Source organism: Archocentrus centrarchus, chromosome 9 (assembly GCF_007364275.1).
Source record: "Archocentrus centrarchus isolate MPI-CPG fArcCen1 chromosome 9, fArcCen1, whole genome shotgun sequence".
Classification (NCBI taxonomy): Eukaryota; Metazoa; Chordata; class Actinopteri; order Cichliformes; family Cichlidae; genus Archocentrus; species Archocentrus centrarchus.
In genome coordinates this window covers 12,052,367-12,070,695 of record NC_044354.1, presented here as the reverse complement: position 1 = coordinate 12,070,695, position 18,329 = coordinate 12,052,367, and the positions used below count along the sequence as shown (strand labels likewise).

Here is an 18,329-nt window from a genome sequence, read left to right as displayed (position 1 = left end):
GGAATGGCACCTCAAAGGAGGTATCATGGAAATTGAGGTCTTGGGTTTTGTGGGGGAGGGCAAGAGGGATGAAATTGTCTAAAAGTGAATCCAGATGGTTATCATTGTATCCTTGGACCCCCACCCCCCTCAGTTACCCACTCATCACTCCATCATTGCTCTTGCTTATTTTTTTTTTTTTTTCCCCCCTTCGACTGAACTACAGGTCTGGTGATTACTTTGGTTAGAACAGAGCCAAGCCAAACAGAAGAAGACAGTTGTGGTCTACAAAATAAAGAACAGCTTCAAAGTTCAAAGCAAAACTATATGATTTAAAGCATCCTCAGGGCTCAACCTGTTTATGTTTGGGATCAAGGCTGTTTTGTAAGAACAATATACTATTCTCACTTAGCAATTAACAAAGGCCATTGTAATATTTAAGCAAAAATAAAAGTCACCAAACTCATGCGTATAAAGGGCGCAATGCCAAAAAACAGAGAAAGGAAACTAAAGGAGTGGCTGAGCTTTAAGACCTGCCATGAAAGAAAATACCCAAATCATGAGATCAGAAGCTGGCTGGTAGCATGTTTTATCATCCTCCCTGTGGGAAATAGGACTAATAAATCATAACTTAAACATTTTTATACCATCATCCTGTGCAGCTCTGTGTCATTATGGCCAGCAGCTTTAGTTTAGCTACAAAGTCCATCACAAGGATTTGCTGATTATTATGAACCCTCTTTGGGCCATGGAAATATCTTTAGTAAACCAAAGGCTGGGACATTACAGGCATCCCTTTTAAAAGGCTGACTATGCCAGGTCTTCACATTATTCAAAGTACAGAAACAGGGGAACACCGGAGGAGGAGTGGCTGAATTCTGCAGCCTGTGTGAATTATAGAGCACAGGAGCAGAGTGACTCCAACATGACATCAGGAGAGGTGGTGTTTTTAAAAGGTCCACCCTGAGGGGCAGTGGTGGGTGGGATAAGATAATGATACTGTACAGCTGAATGACCTTTTTTTTTTTTGGAAAAGATATGTCTCACATGAATATAAATTCACCCTATATTATATACAGCACTTGAACACCCAATCTAATGTTATCTCACACAGAAACATTCTTCTAACACCTACTCATACTCTTCTACCTGGTAAAACATGCAAATTCATTACTCAGAGTTGTCCATCACACCTGCACACCCACATGATTTACATGCACAAGTTTCCATCTTCATTCAACCAGACACAGGAACTCACAAATTTATCAGGTCGCTGTCCTATACTGTCCTATTCTATTCTTTTTGAAATGTCTCTTGCTCTCTCTCTCTCTCTTTCCTTCACTCACACACACAAACACTTCAGGATAGCTCTTGCTGCTGCCTACAACTTATATCAACGTCTACCTCATCTGTAATACAATCATCTGCATTGAATTCGGCAGGCAAATTTCCTATCAGATCCTATCTTGTATCTGCAGCTCAAGACCAGCACTGACAAGAGAAGCATTCAGATGCAACATCTAGTCACTACAACAGGAATTTAATCTTGCAATAGCCGCCTAACAATGATTGCAGAGATGTTAGGTCAAAAGGTCAAAAGCAAAGAGATTATAGTGACATTTGCATATTGTGCCACTGGACTAATAATGACAAACGAGCAGAGCAGGTTTTAAGATGCAATAGCATTACTCAATTCTTGAAACAAGGCAAAATAAATATTTTTTATTTAATTTATGAACACATTTTTTTCTTTACTACTACTCACTAGGGTTGTCAAAAAACTTTATATTCAGATACTATTATTATTACTATTAGATGACACTCATTTGCTGCAGTACTAATAACAACAGTGTTGTCTTTGTCTCCTCTAGTTGACAAACAACTTCACACAGCACCTACAGACAGGTACACAGCCCCTCCCTCAACAGCAGCTGAATACATGAACAGTGGCTGGCATTCACACCTCTGAACAACATTTTAAGAGGAATTTTGAGAGGTCAGCAAAGCTTCTGTTTCAACAACACTGAAGTATTAAACAGCAATAGTAAATGTTAACCTAGCCGGTGCACGCGTTAGCTATTTAACTAGCCACATTAACCATAGGCTATGTCATTAAGGTAGCAGCATTGGTCACTGTAAGTACAACATTACCCCAGAAAGCCTAAAAATATTGTTGTCTTTTTTGCATAACTTAAGAGAATATTAAAAAGTGCAGTGGGTAGGCGTTCACCTTGCAGCCGGAGGGTTGCCGGCTCGAGCCCCTGTCCCTGCGCTGCATTGTGTCCTTGGGCAAGACACTTAAACCACATTGCCTAACATTTAGATGTTAGATTCAACTCATTGAATCTAACATCTAAATGTTATTCAATAATACAGCTTACAGTTTTGTTATTGTATTTTTTTTCTGCACGGAGTCAGATGACTTCATGTTATTGTTTGTATTGCTCTCATCTTTAAAAAAAAAAAAAATGCTTTTTAAAAGTCATTTCTTCATCGTGGTATTGAAAATGGTATCAAGCATTGAGGATTTTTCTGGGTACGAGTATCATGTTTGAAATTCTAATATTGTGACAAACATACTACTCACTTTACTCCTCGGCTATAGCAACAGATGAGTTAGATATATGAAATATGTGCCATTTGTCATCAAGATTATGCAAAAAACAGGCCAAATGTATACTATTAAAAATGCTTTGAAGATGTTATATGGGCACACTTGTTTAATTTTGGTGTGGATCTGGATTGCTTTTAGTTTTTGTTGTTTCATCAGGTAAATTTACCTGACAAGCAAGAACCAAAATATGCTGTGGAAAAGCTTTTTAGCTGTTTAATTATCCTTGAAGGAAATGAAAGGCCACATACATCCCCTTTTAAAACATTATCCAACTTTGTAAAGATATCTTGTAACATCAATAAACATCTCACGATAAGCTTCCTCTGTTGTGTGTTTAAACTATGCCTACACTCTGTATGGAACACAGATGTTGCCGGGAAAACTGATGAGTTTGTACAAGTCGGCAAATTTTTGGCCATCATTAGATAACAGAATAAAAGAAATGAGTTAACTAAATACATACCCTGGTGTACTGAGGTCTGCTGATACACAGTGTTAGTATGGTTTGTGATGCACAGTAAAAATGTGTGATATGCGTGTGTGTTTGTGTCACTGCATACTTCTCTGAATATATCAAAGAAGCACAGGCAATAGATCACAGTCCCAATCTTTAAGTCAAGCATCAAATGTTTTAACTCATCCCAGCTTCAGGGAACAACAGAGAAAAACCTGATGGAATCCATGTGTATGAAGTCAAACAGACACACACACACACACACACACACACACACACACACACACACACACACACACACACACACACACAGAGTCTTACTTTCTAAATCCCTTTTTAAAAGTTTAATATCTGACTTAAGGAGGAAGAGAACCCTTTAAGAACAGAAAACATGTTCTCAGGGCTGCTAAATACATCCGTGTAAAGCATTTAAGGTACTGTGCAAGCCTTGAGCCATCCGTCATTTCTTTATATTTTTGCTTCCCAGGAGCCACACTTTCTTTTAATGTTTTAAAGTAGTCTTGGGCAATGGTTCTCCAGCCTTTCTGAAGTGTTTTCAAAGTTTTTCTTTGGCCACTGGCTGCTGTTTCAATCATTTTCAGCCTGTACCCGCCTATTTTCCAAGGATTTTTTTTTTTGTTGTTGTTAAGCTACTTAACACTGACCTATGAATTAGTCAAGCATAAAAAGGTGCCTAACTCAAGGGATGAGCCAGTGTTGTGTCTACACATAATGGATAACTTGGCAATGAACCAATTTTAAATTGTATCTTTAGGTACTTTGTTACTAGCAGACTGTCACAAAAACACAATTTCTTCCCTCATCAGAAATGGTCTCAATGGAAGGGTGGCTGTCAATAAGCCATTCTTCCCACCCGCTAATGGGTGGGATATATTAGGGAAGCAGGAAAAATGGGCAAGCATAAGGATTTGAGCGAGTTTGACAGGGACCAAATTGACGACTAGACGACTGGGTCAGAACATCTCCAAAAATGAAGCTGTTGTCGGGTGTTCCCAGTCTGCAGTGGTCACTATGTATCAAAAGTGGTTCAAGGAAGGAACAGTGGTAGCAATGGTATTCCCTGACGGCAGAATAATGCACCCTGCCACAAAGCAAAAATGGTTCACAAATGGTTTGAGGAGAACGAGAATCTGTCGCCATCTGCTTTAACGTCTTAACAGACGCTACAATATATTCTTTATTAATGAGGGTAACAACAAGTCATTTCTTCATTTTATATATAAGCCCTTCATAAATCCTGTGCACCTGTCTATTTACCGATATAAGCAAAGAAAAAATATTTTATTAAAAAAAAGGGAAATCCCTTTTTGACTCAACACCGGAAACCTGAAAACTCCACTGTCACCGTGTTTTGTGTACATACAGCACTCGTACTGCGTCCCTTCACATGCTGTGGCATCGCCCGGACCTCTCTTTGGCACCGAGGGGGACAGCCCACACCCCCGGACCTCGATTCGTCCTTCAGCAACTTCTAGTTACTTTTGAGACAGCCGACAGCGGGTTTTGTTGCACAAAAGTTGGCAACAGCGCCGGTGTTGTGCCAAAAAGTGATCGTCTGCCAAAAAGTGATTGCCAGAAAATGATTGCCTGTATTTAAACCGTGTAAATGACTTGCTGACCTATAATCTGTGAAAAATATGTCAAACATTTCTCTTGTGAATGATATCAAGTAATTTTGAGTAAGAAACAACATTTCTGTCACAAGATAGACGCTGCAATCAGTTTTTGGCAGCAACTCTTATATATTCTTTATTTATCAGGGTAAAAACTGTGATCGGTCAGATTTTAAAGAGAAATCTGGCCAAGAGAGCAGCAGAAATCAGAACAAATATAACATTACACTCTATAAAGATATTTTAATTGACCAAAGAGGACTGGATTCATTATAATGTACGTGCAATAATGCAGAGTCATAAATATAATAGAAAAACAGGTCATTTCTTCATTTTATATTTAAGCCCTTCATAAATCCTATTGACTACACTCTATTCACCAATATAAGCAAAGACATTACACATAAAACCACATAGAAACATCAAAAATCACTTTATGGCAGATGATCACTTTTTGGCACAACACCGGCCGCTGATCGCCAGATTACACACAAATATAAGGGCCAGCATAGATGAAAATAGACCAGGAACACGTAGAATAAAATCCATCATCGTTTTCTGCAGTTTACTATTTTTGGAACTAGCCTTCTTGTTGAATTTATCTCCGGCTGCTTTCCACACCTGCTGCGCCGCACTCGCAGCTTGTTCCTGTCTAATATCGTCAGTAGAGTCATTTTGTGAATCTATGATCGACTATTTTACAGAATTCAATGAGGCCTTTGAACTGATCTGCCAGACCGGAGGAAATTTCGCTGGTGCAGTGGTGTGGATTCCTCGGCCATCGGCGGTCAGACGGCAGCGCTCTATTTGAAAAGCGTATGCTGGGTGTTACCCCCCTCCCCCCTGTTGTATGCTTTGTACGCTCTGGAAAATTTCGATATTTATTAAATGTCCCTTACCAAAGTCGCACTAAAACACTGACAGATTTTTGAGCGCAGTGTACCACATAAAATTGTTTCAAGGTCAGTAAGCACAACACGAATTCATACATAAGGCGCACCGGATTATAAGGCGCACTGCCGATTTTTGAGGAAAATTTAAGGATTTTAAGCGCTCCTTATAGCCTGAAAAATACGGTACTATACAACTTTAAGCAATTTTAGCATGTTGTTCCATGCCTGACCAAATATAGACCAAGACATCTGTAAGTAACACTACCACATGGACAACAAAATGTTCTACAGTGGACCCAAAAAAGAAACAAAAAACAACTTACATTCATGGCAAGTCATTATTGTAAATATCATATATCCAATTATCCTTTTTTTTCTGGAATTTTTAAAAACATTTACAAAATAGTGGTACAACTATGTGTATTAGGCAGCAGCTTCTATTTAGTTTTGCCATGTTTTCTCTCTTATACCTCAGTTCAGAGCACCTAAATATCTCAGTCAAATGTAACATTTTACATTAGAGAACTCACTAAAAAGTCGTGCTGATTAAGAAACATATAAATATGCAAGAACATGAGAGGTGACTGTACACATTCAACACATTTTCCTTCTTCAAATAGAACATGTCAATCAAACTGCAGTGAAGCAGCAGCAGGTCTGTGCAATCAGCCTTAGTTTAGTATAGAGTTTACTCTTTAATCAAGGGTAGAAAATATCACAATCCATATTTGGATTAGGTTATCTGTTAAGGTGAAAATCAAACCTGTAATATGATATAAGATATTAAACTAGCTGTGGACACATCTTTAGAGCAGAGCCTCAAATCAGAGGATATTTAAGGAAAATTGGGTGCAGTCTGTTCATTACCTCAGAAGCAATGAGGGCTCTGAAAAAAATACAGAATTCAGAATGTTTCAGAATTTCAGTAAAAATAAATGCTCAAACATTTCAACAAATTGCACTGGCACTGTAATTAAAAAGCGAAAAGGGGGGGGGGGGGGGGGGGGGCAGGCTCAGTTCTGTTATCTGTTTTTGATTCTTATCAACCTCGTGAAGTTCAGGAAATTAGATGTTCTAGAAGCTTAAGCCTGCGCTATGGTTCACTTAAACGATCGTTTACACTCTCATTACCCTACTGTCATACGTATTCTTATTTAATGCATTGTACATAATCTGATTCAAGTGATTAAGGCTTTTACAGTTGTTTAAGTAAAGATTCTGTCTTCAGCATAATAAAAGGAGAAGGATAAAAAGCAGTGGAATCTGGCAAGCAGCCATTGCAGAATCAAATGAATAAAAACATTAAGAATGTGACATATTTCTGAAAATCTGACCTCATGGCATTTAGCCCTTTGCTCTCACTGAACACTTGAACAAATCAATTTTATGAGCTGCCGCTATTGCATCATGGTTTTATCATTATTTTCAATAAGCTCCATTTCATCTGGTTTAGCTTCATTTTTTTTGATGGCTACAATCTACAACAAGGCTATTACTTACAGTTCTTACTTGGGCTGCTTGATTATGGATATTTCATTATTTCAAATTTTTGACACGATTACTCACTGACTTTGGAAACTCAATGAAAGGATACAATAGTCCCACAGGGAGTAAAACTGGGCTTTTTTTGAAGGGCAAAAGCCCTCTACTGTGTTCAGTGGGTTCAGTGAGTCTACTGTGTTCAGTGGGTTCAGTGAGTCTACTGTGTTCAGTGGGTGTCAAAAGTCACTTTACTTGTCTTTATGGTGTGATACAGATGGCAGTGAGCTGCACATCTGAATGAACTCTCTCTCTCTCTGAGTAATCATTTTCCACACAAAATCCTAAAAACATCCCCTATCTTGAATATATGAATGGTACTGTAATAGTTATAAAGACAATTTATTCCATTGTTTGACAGCATAAACACAAAAATCTATAAATAAAAACAGCTTAATTGGGAATTTGACTGCATTTAAATGTGCCACGCATGTAAGCACAAAATAAAGAGAGGCGGGCTTACACCTGCTGACTAACTCGAATACTATGCAGTGTCATGGATATGCTAATTAATGCATGATGTCAACCATTTGAATAAGCTTTACTTTCGAGTGCTGTTTTGCCACACTTTTTCCTGCTTTTTGCTACGCTTATCTTTTTTCTAGACAGGCATATATTCAGTTTGTTTTAGGCAAATTTTCTATTCTTAGAGTGTAGATTAGCCTCAAGCAATGTGATCTAAATTTCCAGCAGTCAGCATCAGACAGCACGTCTCATATCACGAGGTGTCTAAAAGTGAGTTGATATCTCTCTCGCTCTCTGACATACACACACACACACACACACACACACACACACACACAGAAAATGAGGGACGCGTTCTGTTTACAGCTGCTGTGTAAAACTCAATTACACAGTCAATTGAGAATGTGGCTGTTTCTCAGATTTATGTGATGTGCTTCTGACCTAAATAAGATTGCTGTTCCAACTGAAGCCTCAACAACTGCAAACACTTACCAGTTTGACAGACAAGGAAAGCAGTACCCACACACCGACACACAGGGGCACAGACCCACACTCACATACACACACACACTCACACACGCATCTGGACCTCTGTTTCTCTCATTTATATTTGCTGAGTGCTTTCCTGCGAGGTTCCCTTGTGTTACCGGTCCCGGACCCCTCAGGTGAGGTGAGGTAAGATTTGGAGTCACAGTATTTTGCCATCTGGATAGACATTCATACAAGCTTTCTCATGTGCACACGTATGCACACATACAGATAGCCTGCTCATGTCATACGCTACACTGACAAACACCTGGACCTGGTTACTGGTCTCAAAGAGAGAGCTGAATACTATGTGCATGCCTGTGTATGTGTGTGTGTGTGTATAAGTGGGTGTATGGGGAATACTGGGCCAGTGCTAGAGGCTGTGTTGAGGTTCATTTTATTTTTTTTCCCCTGCTTTTTGAGCCCTTGAAGCAGGGGGCCCACTCAAGCAAGTCTCAAAAGTTGGGTCACTGCTACTACAAGATGTAAGCCAATTCTATTAAAAAATTTAATTGCCAATTGTCATTCTAGCATGTTTGCGTTTCTTCACACAATCCAAAATGATCCCCATTACTTGATTTTTAACTAGTAAAAAAGTCTATATAGGATTCGGCATCAATGTGCTCTCTATAAATAGAAAGTTTCATTAAAACAACAATTACTGGTTTATTCCCCTTGAAACTCTGCCTCGGTACCCTGAGACAGATCTTTGCACTCGCTATCCAATTGTGATGGCAAAGACCACAAACTACAACAAAGCATCACTTCTCCTTGTCACCCAGCAACTCTTAAGTCTGATCTGTCTACAAAGATGCACATATATCATAAGATGGTGACTTTCAAGAACTGTCTGACCCGTGTTTTTACTGCTGGTGGAGTTTAACAACCACAATAACTGATTTCTCTGCCTCCAAAGACTCCTGCTCTGCCTCCATTTTGTGCACTGGAAAAAGAGTGAATGGTGTTGATACTTCACTGTGGCAGCTCCAGACATTTTCAATCTGACAAGCTGTACGGCAGACACGACTATAAAGAGGATTACCTGCAACTGCACTGTTCAATTCAGCACTCCCTAGTTCCTCAGATTTTAGTCCCTCTTCCCCCTCAGCGTATTTCACAAAATGCTGGCATTTAAATGAATTGTGGCAACATACAGTTGGTGGCAGAGACCACTAACATCTCAAGGTAAAATGAATATTGCAGTTAATCCTCCCAAAAAATATCAGCCTGGACTGGCAGCAGCAAAGCCCTGCAGGATCTGTATATAGCAGCTGTCAGAGACTGTGGTTGTGAAACATAGAAACCCCAGTTGTGGACAAAACCATTCATATGTACCTGGTCATGACGGCCTGCACTTCATGATTTGGAGATTAGGGAGAGACCGAGCAAGCTGGGGCTGTCATAGAATCATCTCCCCAATTGAAAACTATTCAGCAATTCAGTCATCTCAACCAACAAGGCTTTTTAAGCATGTTGGCATTTGTTTGCTCACTGGTGTGAAACCAGGGCCTTTAACTCATCACTCTACCCATTGCTGATCATCCTTAAATTACTGCAGGTTTTACTAGAGGTTAGATGGCAGTGTTGGTGGCCAACCATCACGGATGGCCATGTGAGCCATCCACTGATCAAGCCTCTTACTAGGTATTTGGTGGAACCTGCTTACAGTCCGTCTCTTTCAAGCCAGGTGTGCAGATGAACCTGAGTTGGTGTACCTCAAGAGTGAGCTGCTGTCTGCACGTAAACGTTTGGGGTCTTGCGGTGCCTTTGGGTGAAATAAGCCAACAGCAAATCCTGTTACAGGGCTATGCATGGACCTGGAGTTACATTCATCCATCCATCTTCGTATAAATCTAGAACCCAGCATGCATTTCTATTATATGAGCACAAATTATTGATTGTTAAGAAAATGATGGGAGAGCGCTAAACTGATACTCCGCTACCGACTGCAATCACAAATGTAACCTAATTTACATTTAACTTTTGGAAATATAGACCAAGCAACACCACGGCAATCACAATCATCGTGGAGAGTAATGCAAATACAGCTAACAGAGACACTATTAAAGCTCCTCCTTTCGCTTAAACTTTTCTCTCTTCCATGTCATTTTGGTTTTGGAACAGCCACGCAGCAATCAACCTCAAAAACCCAGCAAAAATAAGTCGATGTGACGCGCGTCACACTGTTAACACCCAACAAACGACCAAAAAAAAAAAAAAAAGTCTGTCAAACTTCCCAAAGTGAATACAAACAATTGCGATTGAAAAAAGTTGTGACTAAACGTGACCTGCTTCTACTTCAAGTTTACTCACCTCAGGTTGCTTTCTCGCTTTCTGTTTTTTCGAGTCAAAGGAAGAGTTGCAGCCCACAGCACTCCTGTGCACACGCGAGTAACTGTTTCCAAGAGTAGCTTTTCTTTCGCTCGCTCCCTGGCTCTCTTTACTCTTAAAAACACACACACACACGCGGACACACACACTGGTCTCACCCAAGACTCTGTTCCTCCACAGGTCCCTCAGCTTCACGAGGGTGATTAATGCCACAAGAAAAGGGGTGCATTAGCAGGAGAAAGGTGAGTGAAGGCTCTGAACGGACTCCTTAAACCACTCCAGTGAGTTATTTAAGAAACACGGGAAACACAGATTAACTTCAATCTAATGGACGGTCAAAGTCAAACAAAGTGTCGCACACGTTTTGCATTTAAAGCCCCCCCCGCCAAAAAAAACACACAATGTTTTTGTTTCTTTTTCCCAGGCATTAAATTACTAGGTTTTTCCTTTTCACTTTAATTTAATGGATGGACTTTACAATAAGTATTATGTGAAAAGAATATCAAATAAGCCCATATGTTGAGGATTATGCATCATAATACAATAACAAGTAAACAACGCTACAATACTAAATCAAACGTGCAAACTATGAGCTAACTCCATAAATGCTGCCATGTGACATGGACTTTAATTTTTCTGCCTGACTCATGTCACATCAATTGAGACAGCTTGTATGAGTCTGGGCTGGTGTTTGTATGGGTCTGTGCTTAGTTTGTTAATATATGCACTCAGTAGAAATCCCGGAACAATTATTGTCATTTCTTTCTACATTTACAGTATAATCAGTTTCAGTGTGCACAGATTTGTATTAAAGAGGCCAACAACTGTTGTGTAGAGGATGTGGAAATGATGAGTGGTGTTGTGCCCTACCACATTGTTTTGTTTTATTTTCCTTGATGCCTACTTGCCTTGATGTCACTCGCATCCTTTCACCCACATTTCCCTTCGCCTCGTGTTACAATGTGTTACAATCCTCATTTGGGAGCGGAGAGGATGGAATGGCTATCTATCGCTACAACCACGTGGTTTTTCAAACAGTAATACAGGAAGTTTAGTACGTAAGATGGCGTTACACTAACAGAAAACAAAGCAAACACAAACAAATACAGGATGTTTCTCTTGGGCATTTAAAAGCACATCATTTATTTAAAAACTCAAATCAATTTTAAGAGTTCCAGCTATAGTTTTGAGAATTTAGAACTGTACACTTTAATCACCCCTTTCAAGCCCTTACAGTAAAAACCCAGATTTATAATTATGAGAAATCAGTGAACAAGTGTGTTGCCATTTGTAATACTGTTAGGAAAACAAAAAAGAACAACAAAAAAAGATGTATAGACCCTGCAATGATAAGTAAGTAAATATCCCCAAATTAAAGGTGTGTAGACAGTCAAGTGTGATACAAAAAACAAAGAAGAAACTACCCTTCATCCAATCCCTGTACAAGTTGCTGATATGACCAAATTCTCTGTTTCTCAAATAATCGCATGCTTATTAACAACATTTCTCCCTTCTTTAAGTAAAATAAAAAATATACTTTCTTACACACCAATAGGCCAGAAAAGCTAAATGTTAATGAATCATAAGGAGAAGTGTATCAAATAAACTTGGCAGAGAGATAATAAAGGCATCTGTCAAAAACATTTGATCATTTTCGGTGTTCTTCCTTGCTCAAGTGCTTCTAGATTAGTGACTTGTCATTTTCAAAGCAGTTACAATTTTTCAAATGTAGCCAGTTTCCCTCAACAAATAGAAAATGAAATAGAATTTTCTTAAATTACAACATTCAGATAACTGATTAAATCAAAGGCAGCAGCTTTAATTATAACTCAGACATTCTCAGATGATCTCTATAGAGCAACTAAAACAGTATTTCAATACACATACTGGTATTTTCATAGTTGCTTGTGAAACAGTTCTGTTGTGTATGGCAAATAATAAAACAACAAAATAAAACAAATTGAAACACAGGAAGTTCTACAATTTGATCTTGAACTCTTTTGGTTTTGACCAGATTATTAAATTTGATTAGACCTACATAAACAGTAACACTACCAAATATAATAGCTAACAGTAACAACTGCCAACATCCTTCTCTTCCTTTGCACTCAAATAGCTTATGAAAGCACATAATTATCAGACATTTCTGGTGCTGTCTAAAGATAATGAGTACTCTGTAATTTTAATAACGAAGAACAGAAAGCGTGATGATCTCACCACTCAAGAGTAAAAGAAGAATTAAGAAATAAAATAGAGCATCCCAAGCCTACAGCATGAGAAAATAAATCTGACATGATGACTTATGGTAATGTACATATAATTTACCAGTTGACATTAAAACTTTCCTCTTTTTTTTTGGATGTTTAAACACATTACGTTAAATTTAAACAGATCGGGTATTCTTGGTTGAAATCTGGTCAAAACTAAGATTAGTCATTGTTAACTGCAAGCCTGATTGCTTCTTCTACTAGCAGATAACATGAGCCTTGCAGTAATGACTATTACTATCACTACAAAAAGTGTTCCCAACCCTCTATGAGACATCACATGGCCAATAGCATAAGCTTCATATCTTCAGGGTGTGAGCATGCTTCTTGCAAAGAGGTTTGTCCTTTTTGGAGAAGAAGGTCTGGCCTTCCAGTGTGGTACAGCACACCTGTAAAAAGCCCAACACACATCAATAATAAGAGGTTACATAAGAAAAGTTATCCAATCCTATTATGTAATTCAGTATCTCATTTGGAATGAGCATATCTTATTTTACAAAACCTTTGGTTAAAAAATATGGATTAAAAAGTGAACACTGTTGTAGTACATTAACAACAAAAAGAAAGTAAGAAAGAGTGACAGAAGAACTAGGGCCAGCAGCAGGGGTTACCACTATGACCTCATACTACTTACTTATGTTTCTGTGTACACTATTTTTCACATAGTCAAATAGTTACAAGTTTCTTGATGGCTCAAAGTTGGAAATCGGATTATGAGTACATGTGACATTTGGCCATATGTGTCGGTCCGGTGACTGACTCAGTTTACTGTGATGTATGTCTAAGACCTTCACTTACAGCACAAACAAAGCAGGTATCATGCCAGGTGTAACCAAGGGCTTCCAGGAATTTGTCTCCAGCCTCGATGGGGAACTCACAGCCATGACAGCCGGTCCCAAACAAACAGTAAAAGTCTGTTTAGTGACAAAGAAAGACAGCATACATCAAACTAAGATATAAACAAGTGTAAACAAGTCATAACAGCAAGACGCAAGCAAACTTTAGTACTCAGCAAAGACAGCCTGCATGGACTCTCGTTGGGTACCACAGCTTCTCCAACAGTCCAAACACATGCATGTTAGGTTAATTAGTGATTCTAAATTGGTCATGGGTGTAAATACTGCAAAAGGTTGCCAGTCAATCCAACCATTTACATACACTTTCACATCTACTGGAATTTTAAAGTCACAAAGCACTTTGATAACCACTGCATCACCATTTTTCCTTTCTTTTTTATTAGATACAGTGAAGTATTTTGTGTGGTGAGTAAGACCAGAAAAGTGTTACACAAATGCTACCATTTACCATGCAGTTCCTACATGCTTTTATTAACAAACAAAAAAAAAAAATTTTTTTAATGTTTAGACATTTTATTATTTCTTTCATTTATTACAATAGATGTTTTGAGCTTGAGTGTGCCATGTATAGTATTTATTTTTGCTGCCGTTGTGGGTTGGATTTCCACACACTTGTGGTCTAAACAAACACTTGAGTACAGCAGCCATTACAGGAAATACATGTGGGTATCTTGGCAAACCCATTATAACTCACCCTGTTCACAGTATGGTTCTCCATCCTCCAGGTGGAAGGTGTTGTTTCTGATTGGCTGCTGACAGTTAGCACACAGAAAGCAGTAGACATGCCAAGTCTGCTTGAGGGCATTTATCACCTCCTAGGAGCAAATGTAAACCATGTAGTTAGAGTTATATAGTTTTTAGGTGCATTATTATCAGTTATACCAACTGGAAAGCTAAATCCACTTTAACAGGAAATGAAGGGATTTCAGTGGCTTTTGGGTGCTACCTTATTACTTTCTTAATACTGCTGTTCATGAAATTTGTTAACAAAATCACAAATTTTGTTGAATAAAGATCCTACCTGTAAAGTTATGAGAAATGCACAATCTTTACCAGAGTCTGTCCTTTTCTCATGTCACCACTGAATATCACTTTTTTTTTTTTTTCTCGTGGGTGTGCATGACCTACACTATTTTCTTTTCCACGCTTAAACTGTGAGAGCAAGATAAGACAAAGAATCAATGGAAAGTTGGTGAGCTGAAGTAAATTGAAGGATTATGAGCAGGGGAGTGAGAAAACAGGTTAATAAGAAGCCGTAAGCTGTTTGAAGATGTGAGAGAAATAGAGGGTTGAAAGGGATTTAGGCCAGAGAGGTTAGAACACATGACGGATGAATGTCACAGCAGCCAGGAGAGCAGAAATTTCAGCGTCCTGACACTCTGGGTTCAGGCTACAAATACAGCCTCAAGGCCTCTAAGCCTAATTCTCCTAACACCCAAACATCCACCACATTCCTGAGTTTTAGTGGTGGTCACCATAGAAGTTCCTCTACACATCCAGCCTTCCTGCTCTTGTCTTTTATGTAGTGACTTTGATGCTGGTGGTACATTTTAGGCTTTTCTGTTAATAATAGGGAAATAATTATATTCATTTTAAATGAATACTTCTATTAGAGTGGAGTGTCCAAGGCAGTTTAATCTAAACTCTATACACAAAGTGAGGGAAGTGGAGGTATACACGCGGCTGCGGCTCAGGAGGTAGAACAGGTCATCTACTAATCAAAGGGTCAAGTGCTCTGATCTCTGGCTGCTCCGGTCATGCCTGAGTGTCTGTGAGAAAGATACTATACCCACTGTCTGTGAGTATAAGCATAAGTACATACAATAAAGTGTTGAATGAATGTGACTTGTAGTATAAAAAGTACTGTCGAGTTGAAAATTGCTAATATACAATCTAGTGTGTTGACACATAAACAGATTTCATAATAATGGAACCTTACGTCTCAGTGGGTGGGTTTTCATTACAAACATACAGCGAATATCTGCATGCTTAAAGATTTCACATTTTGGACCTACTAATCATGTTTACAAAGTACTGGCTAACAGTTTCTTTATGCATTCAGTTGTCCACTTCAAACTCCTCAACCCATACCCAGCCTGATGGGTCACTTCCATTACTCAATGCAGTTACTGCAGGTAAAATCCTCTGACATATTCATTTGTCTTTTCTTAGCACAAAAAAATGACATGTAAAAAGATATATATACCAAATAAAATGTGTGACAGCTCCCATCAAATCAAAGAAGCACAATCTCCAAACACACACATCAAGACCAGTTGTACAGTAAGTGACTCCTTACTAATTTTGGCTTAACGAATACAATAGTGCGCAAAAGCCTTGAGCCACACAATAAGTTTTCAGGCTATTAGCCCAAAACTTTGGGTTACTAGCCAAAAACCTGGCATATGTTTGGCATATTGGAATGATATACAGTGTCCTTAAAAAATGGAGGAAACTGGACAAGTGGAGGACAAAAGAAGAAGTGTATGCCTAAAAGAAACTATTTACAGCACATGAATAGTATCTGAAAGTCATGCCCCTAAGAAAAAGGAAAAAAATTCTCATTAATATTGCACAAACTCAGTTTTTACCTTTTATACTGTATTTCTATGTGTACTTGGACTTTTCAATAAATTGCTGCACCCATTTCCTAGCAAAATCTAAAGAAATGTGGTGGCTTATGACTTACACACAGTACTGTAAATACTAGAAAACACCTGTATGAAAAGTCTTCTTCTCTCTCTGTATCCACACAGTTATTGCTGCTCCCCTCTTTTTAAACATCAACTCACCCCTAGTATCTTGGACTGGCAGCGGCTGCATGTTGGAGCAAAGAACTCTTCATAGCAGTGTTCACAGTAGACGGATCCCCGTTCTTCTACAAAGCCTATATCTGCCAGGGATGTTCGGCAGTGTGCGCAGTTAAATTCTTCCTTGTGCCATGATTTCCCCATCGCTACCAAAAAAGGACCTCTGGAAAAAAATAAAGAGGAAACAATAAGACAAGTGATAAACTTGTGATAAAACTGGCAAAAAGTAAACCAATACTCAGCTGACTTCATTGAATATTGTGATTTACTCCTCAGTTTCTAGCTTACTCTTATACTTTGATATTTTTAGAATGCACTATTGAATCAGAATCTTTGATAACTTAATTCCAGTATAGTAGTGTATTCATTGCAGTTGACTGTCTTTATTACTGACAATTACATTTAAATAATTGAAAAAATCTAAACAATTAAAACTACTGTCAAAATTGTTGACTCAATTTCTGTTGATCAACAAACTGCTTATTCTATTCAAGTCACAAGAAAATGCTGCAGAAATGACAAAAACATTTTAAAAATTGAGCGCTGCAGCTATCGTCGTCTGCTTCTACTCAGATTGCTCCTTGGCCGTGTTCGCGTTGATGATTAGTTAAAGTGGGAAAACAACGGAAGCTAATTTACTCCACACAATATCTGTGTTTATCGTGATAGCGGCCCAGGCTGGCAGTCATTAGCATGAGAGCAACCTTATCCTTAATGATATGTTAGGTGACACAATTTGGGAGATAACACAAGTCAGGGCTGTAAGCTACTGGATAAGAAGGGAGGTAGACAGGAGGAGAGGCAGAGGAGGGGTTCCACAGTGATCTTCCCTTTTGTGCCACTCTGGCTGGACTTAACCAGCTTTCATTTATTTTTTTTATAGTTCAAATACATTGCTTCAGATACATTGTCCAGCTGGAAACTCAAATGCATTTTCTTAGTTGCCTCATAAAAGTCATTTTGCCAGTTATGCTAGTTATGTTCTAATCAAATCTGACTCCTCATTAAAATATGCATGACCAGTATATGCATAATATTTATCAGTACACCACCAGGCACACAGAAACATGCCCTAAACACACTTCTGTGAGAAGCCTTTGATAACGTATCACAGTCCCAGTTCTTAATCTTAAACATAACTGAAACTGGAAAACTGACACAACACAAGACAAAATCAAGATGTGGTCTAGTTACATGAGTTATTAATGAGCTTATCTGTGCACAACATCAAGCTACTCTTTTATCAATGGCAGGTGCAACTTAACTCTCCTACCTGTTATCCATACTGCAGTCAAATGTAGTTCTACAGTTTCATACACAGATTGTTTACTTGAGATGGTTTCAAGTTAATTATTTTAAGTGCCTAACTGTGGCGCTGAATAATTAAGATATTTCCTTTCTCATTTTTAATTTGAATATAATTTGATGTGGGTGCAGCCAAGTTGAAGAGATCAACTCTCTCTTGATTATACTTGTGCAACAGTGTATACAGGCATGATGCATGATGGAATAATAACACCAGGCACCTTCACTGTTTCTTTCACAGTTTTTATTACACATGGTCATGACTGTCCCCTTCATTCCTCATGACAGAATCCTACCAAGATACTAAGAATCTTGATATTACAAGAATTATGTGATTCTCTGTTAAGTCTTAAATGCAGTTTCATAAATTGGCACTTACATTTAGTTGATTAAGTCACATATTAATATTAAGCATGGCAGCATACAGTAACTTCACCTTTATGAAATACAAAGTGGTTTTTTGTAATGCCTTAATTTCTGTTTTATAATTCTAGATATCAGAAAAGGCATGTATAGATATATTGCATATTTACTCTTTTTTATGATTTTGTATGCATAGTCGTAACATTTAATAGAGTGACACTCAGCTCAGCACTTACTAATCATGGTTATGAACTTATGAGCTGCAATTTTTTCAAGCATACATCAGCTTT

At 38.4% G+C, this 18,329-nt stretch overlaps 2 protein-coding genes across 4 annotated transcripts in view; both read right to left on the bottom strand.

The window, feature by feature from the left end:
• bmpr1ba (bone morphogenetic protein receptor, type IBa) overlaps positions 1-10,518 on the bottom strand; it is a 69,777-nt gene extending 59,259 nt beyond the window's left edge. The window contains exon 1 of the mRNA XM_030737750.1: positions 10,420-10,518. The gene's annotated coding sequence lies outside the window, so the exon portion shown is untranslated. The remainder of the gene's footprint in view (positions 1-10,419) is intronic.
• A 1,062-nt stretch (positions 10,519-11,580) lies between these two features.
• The window catches only part of pdlim5a (PDZ and LIM domain 5a), a 76,872-nt gene continuing 70,123 nt past the window's right edge, over positions 11,581-18,329 (bottom strand). For all 3 annotated transcript variants that reach the window (XM_030737156.1, XM_030737157.1, XM_030737158.1), the window contains 4 exons: positions 16,354-16,534; positions 14,256-14,376; positions 13,503-13,618; positions 11,581-13,093 (listed from right to left, as the gene is read on the bottom strand). In XM_030737156.1, the coding sequence (XP_030593016.1) occupies positions 13,004-13,093; positions 13,503-13,618; positions 14,256-14,376; positions 16,354-16,534 (508 nt within the window). In that variant the 3' untranslated portion in view covers positions 11,581-13,003. The remainder of the gene's footprint in view (positions 13,094-13,502; positions 13,619-14,255; positions 14,377-16,353; positions 16,535-18,329) is intronic.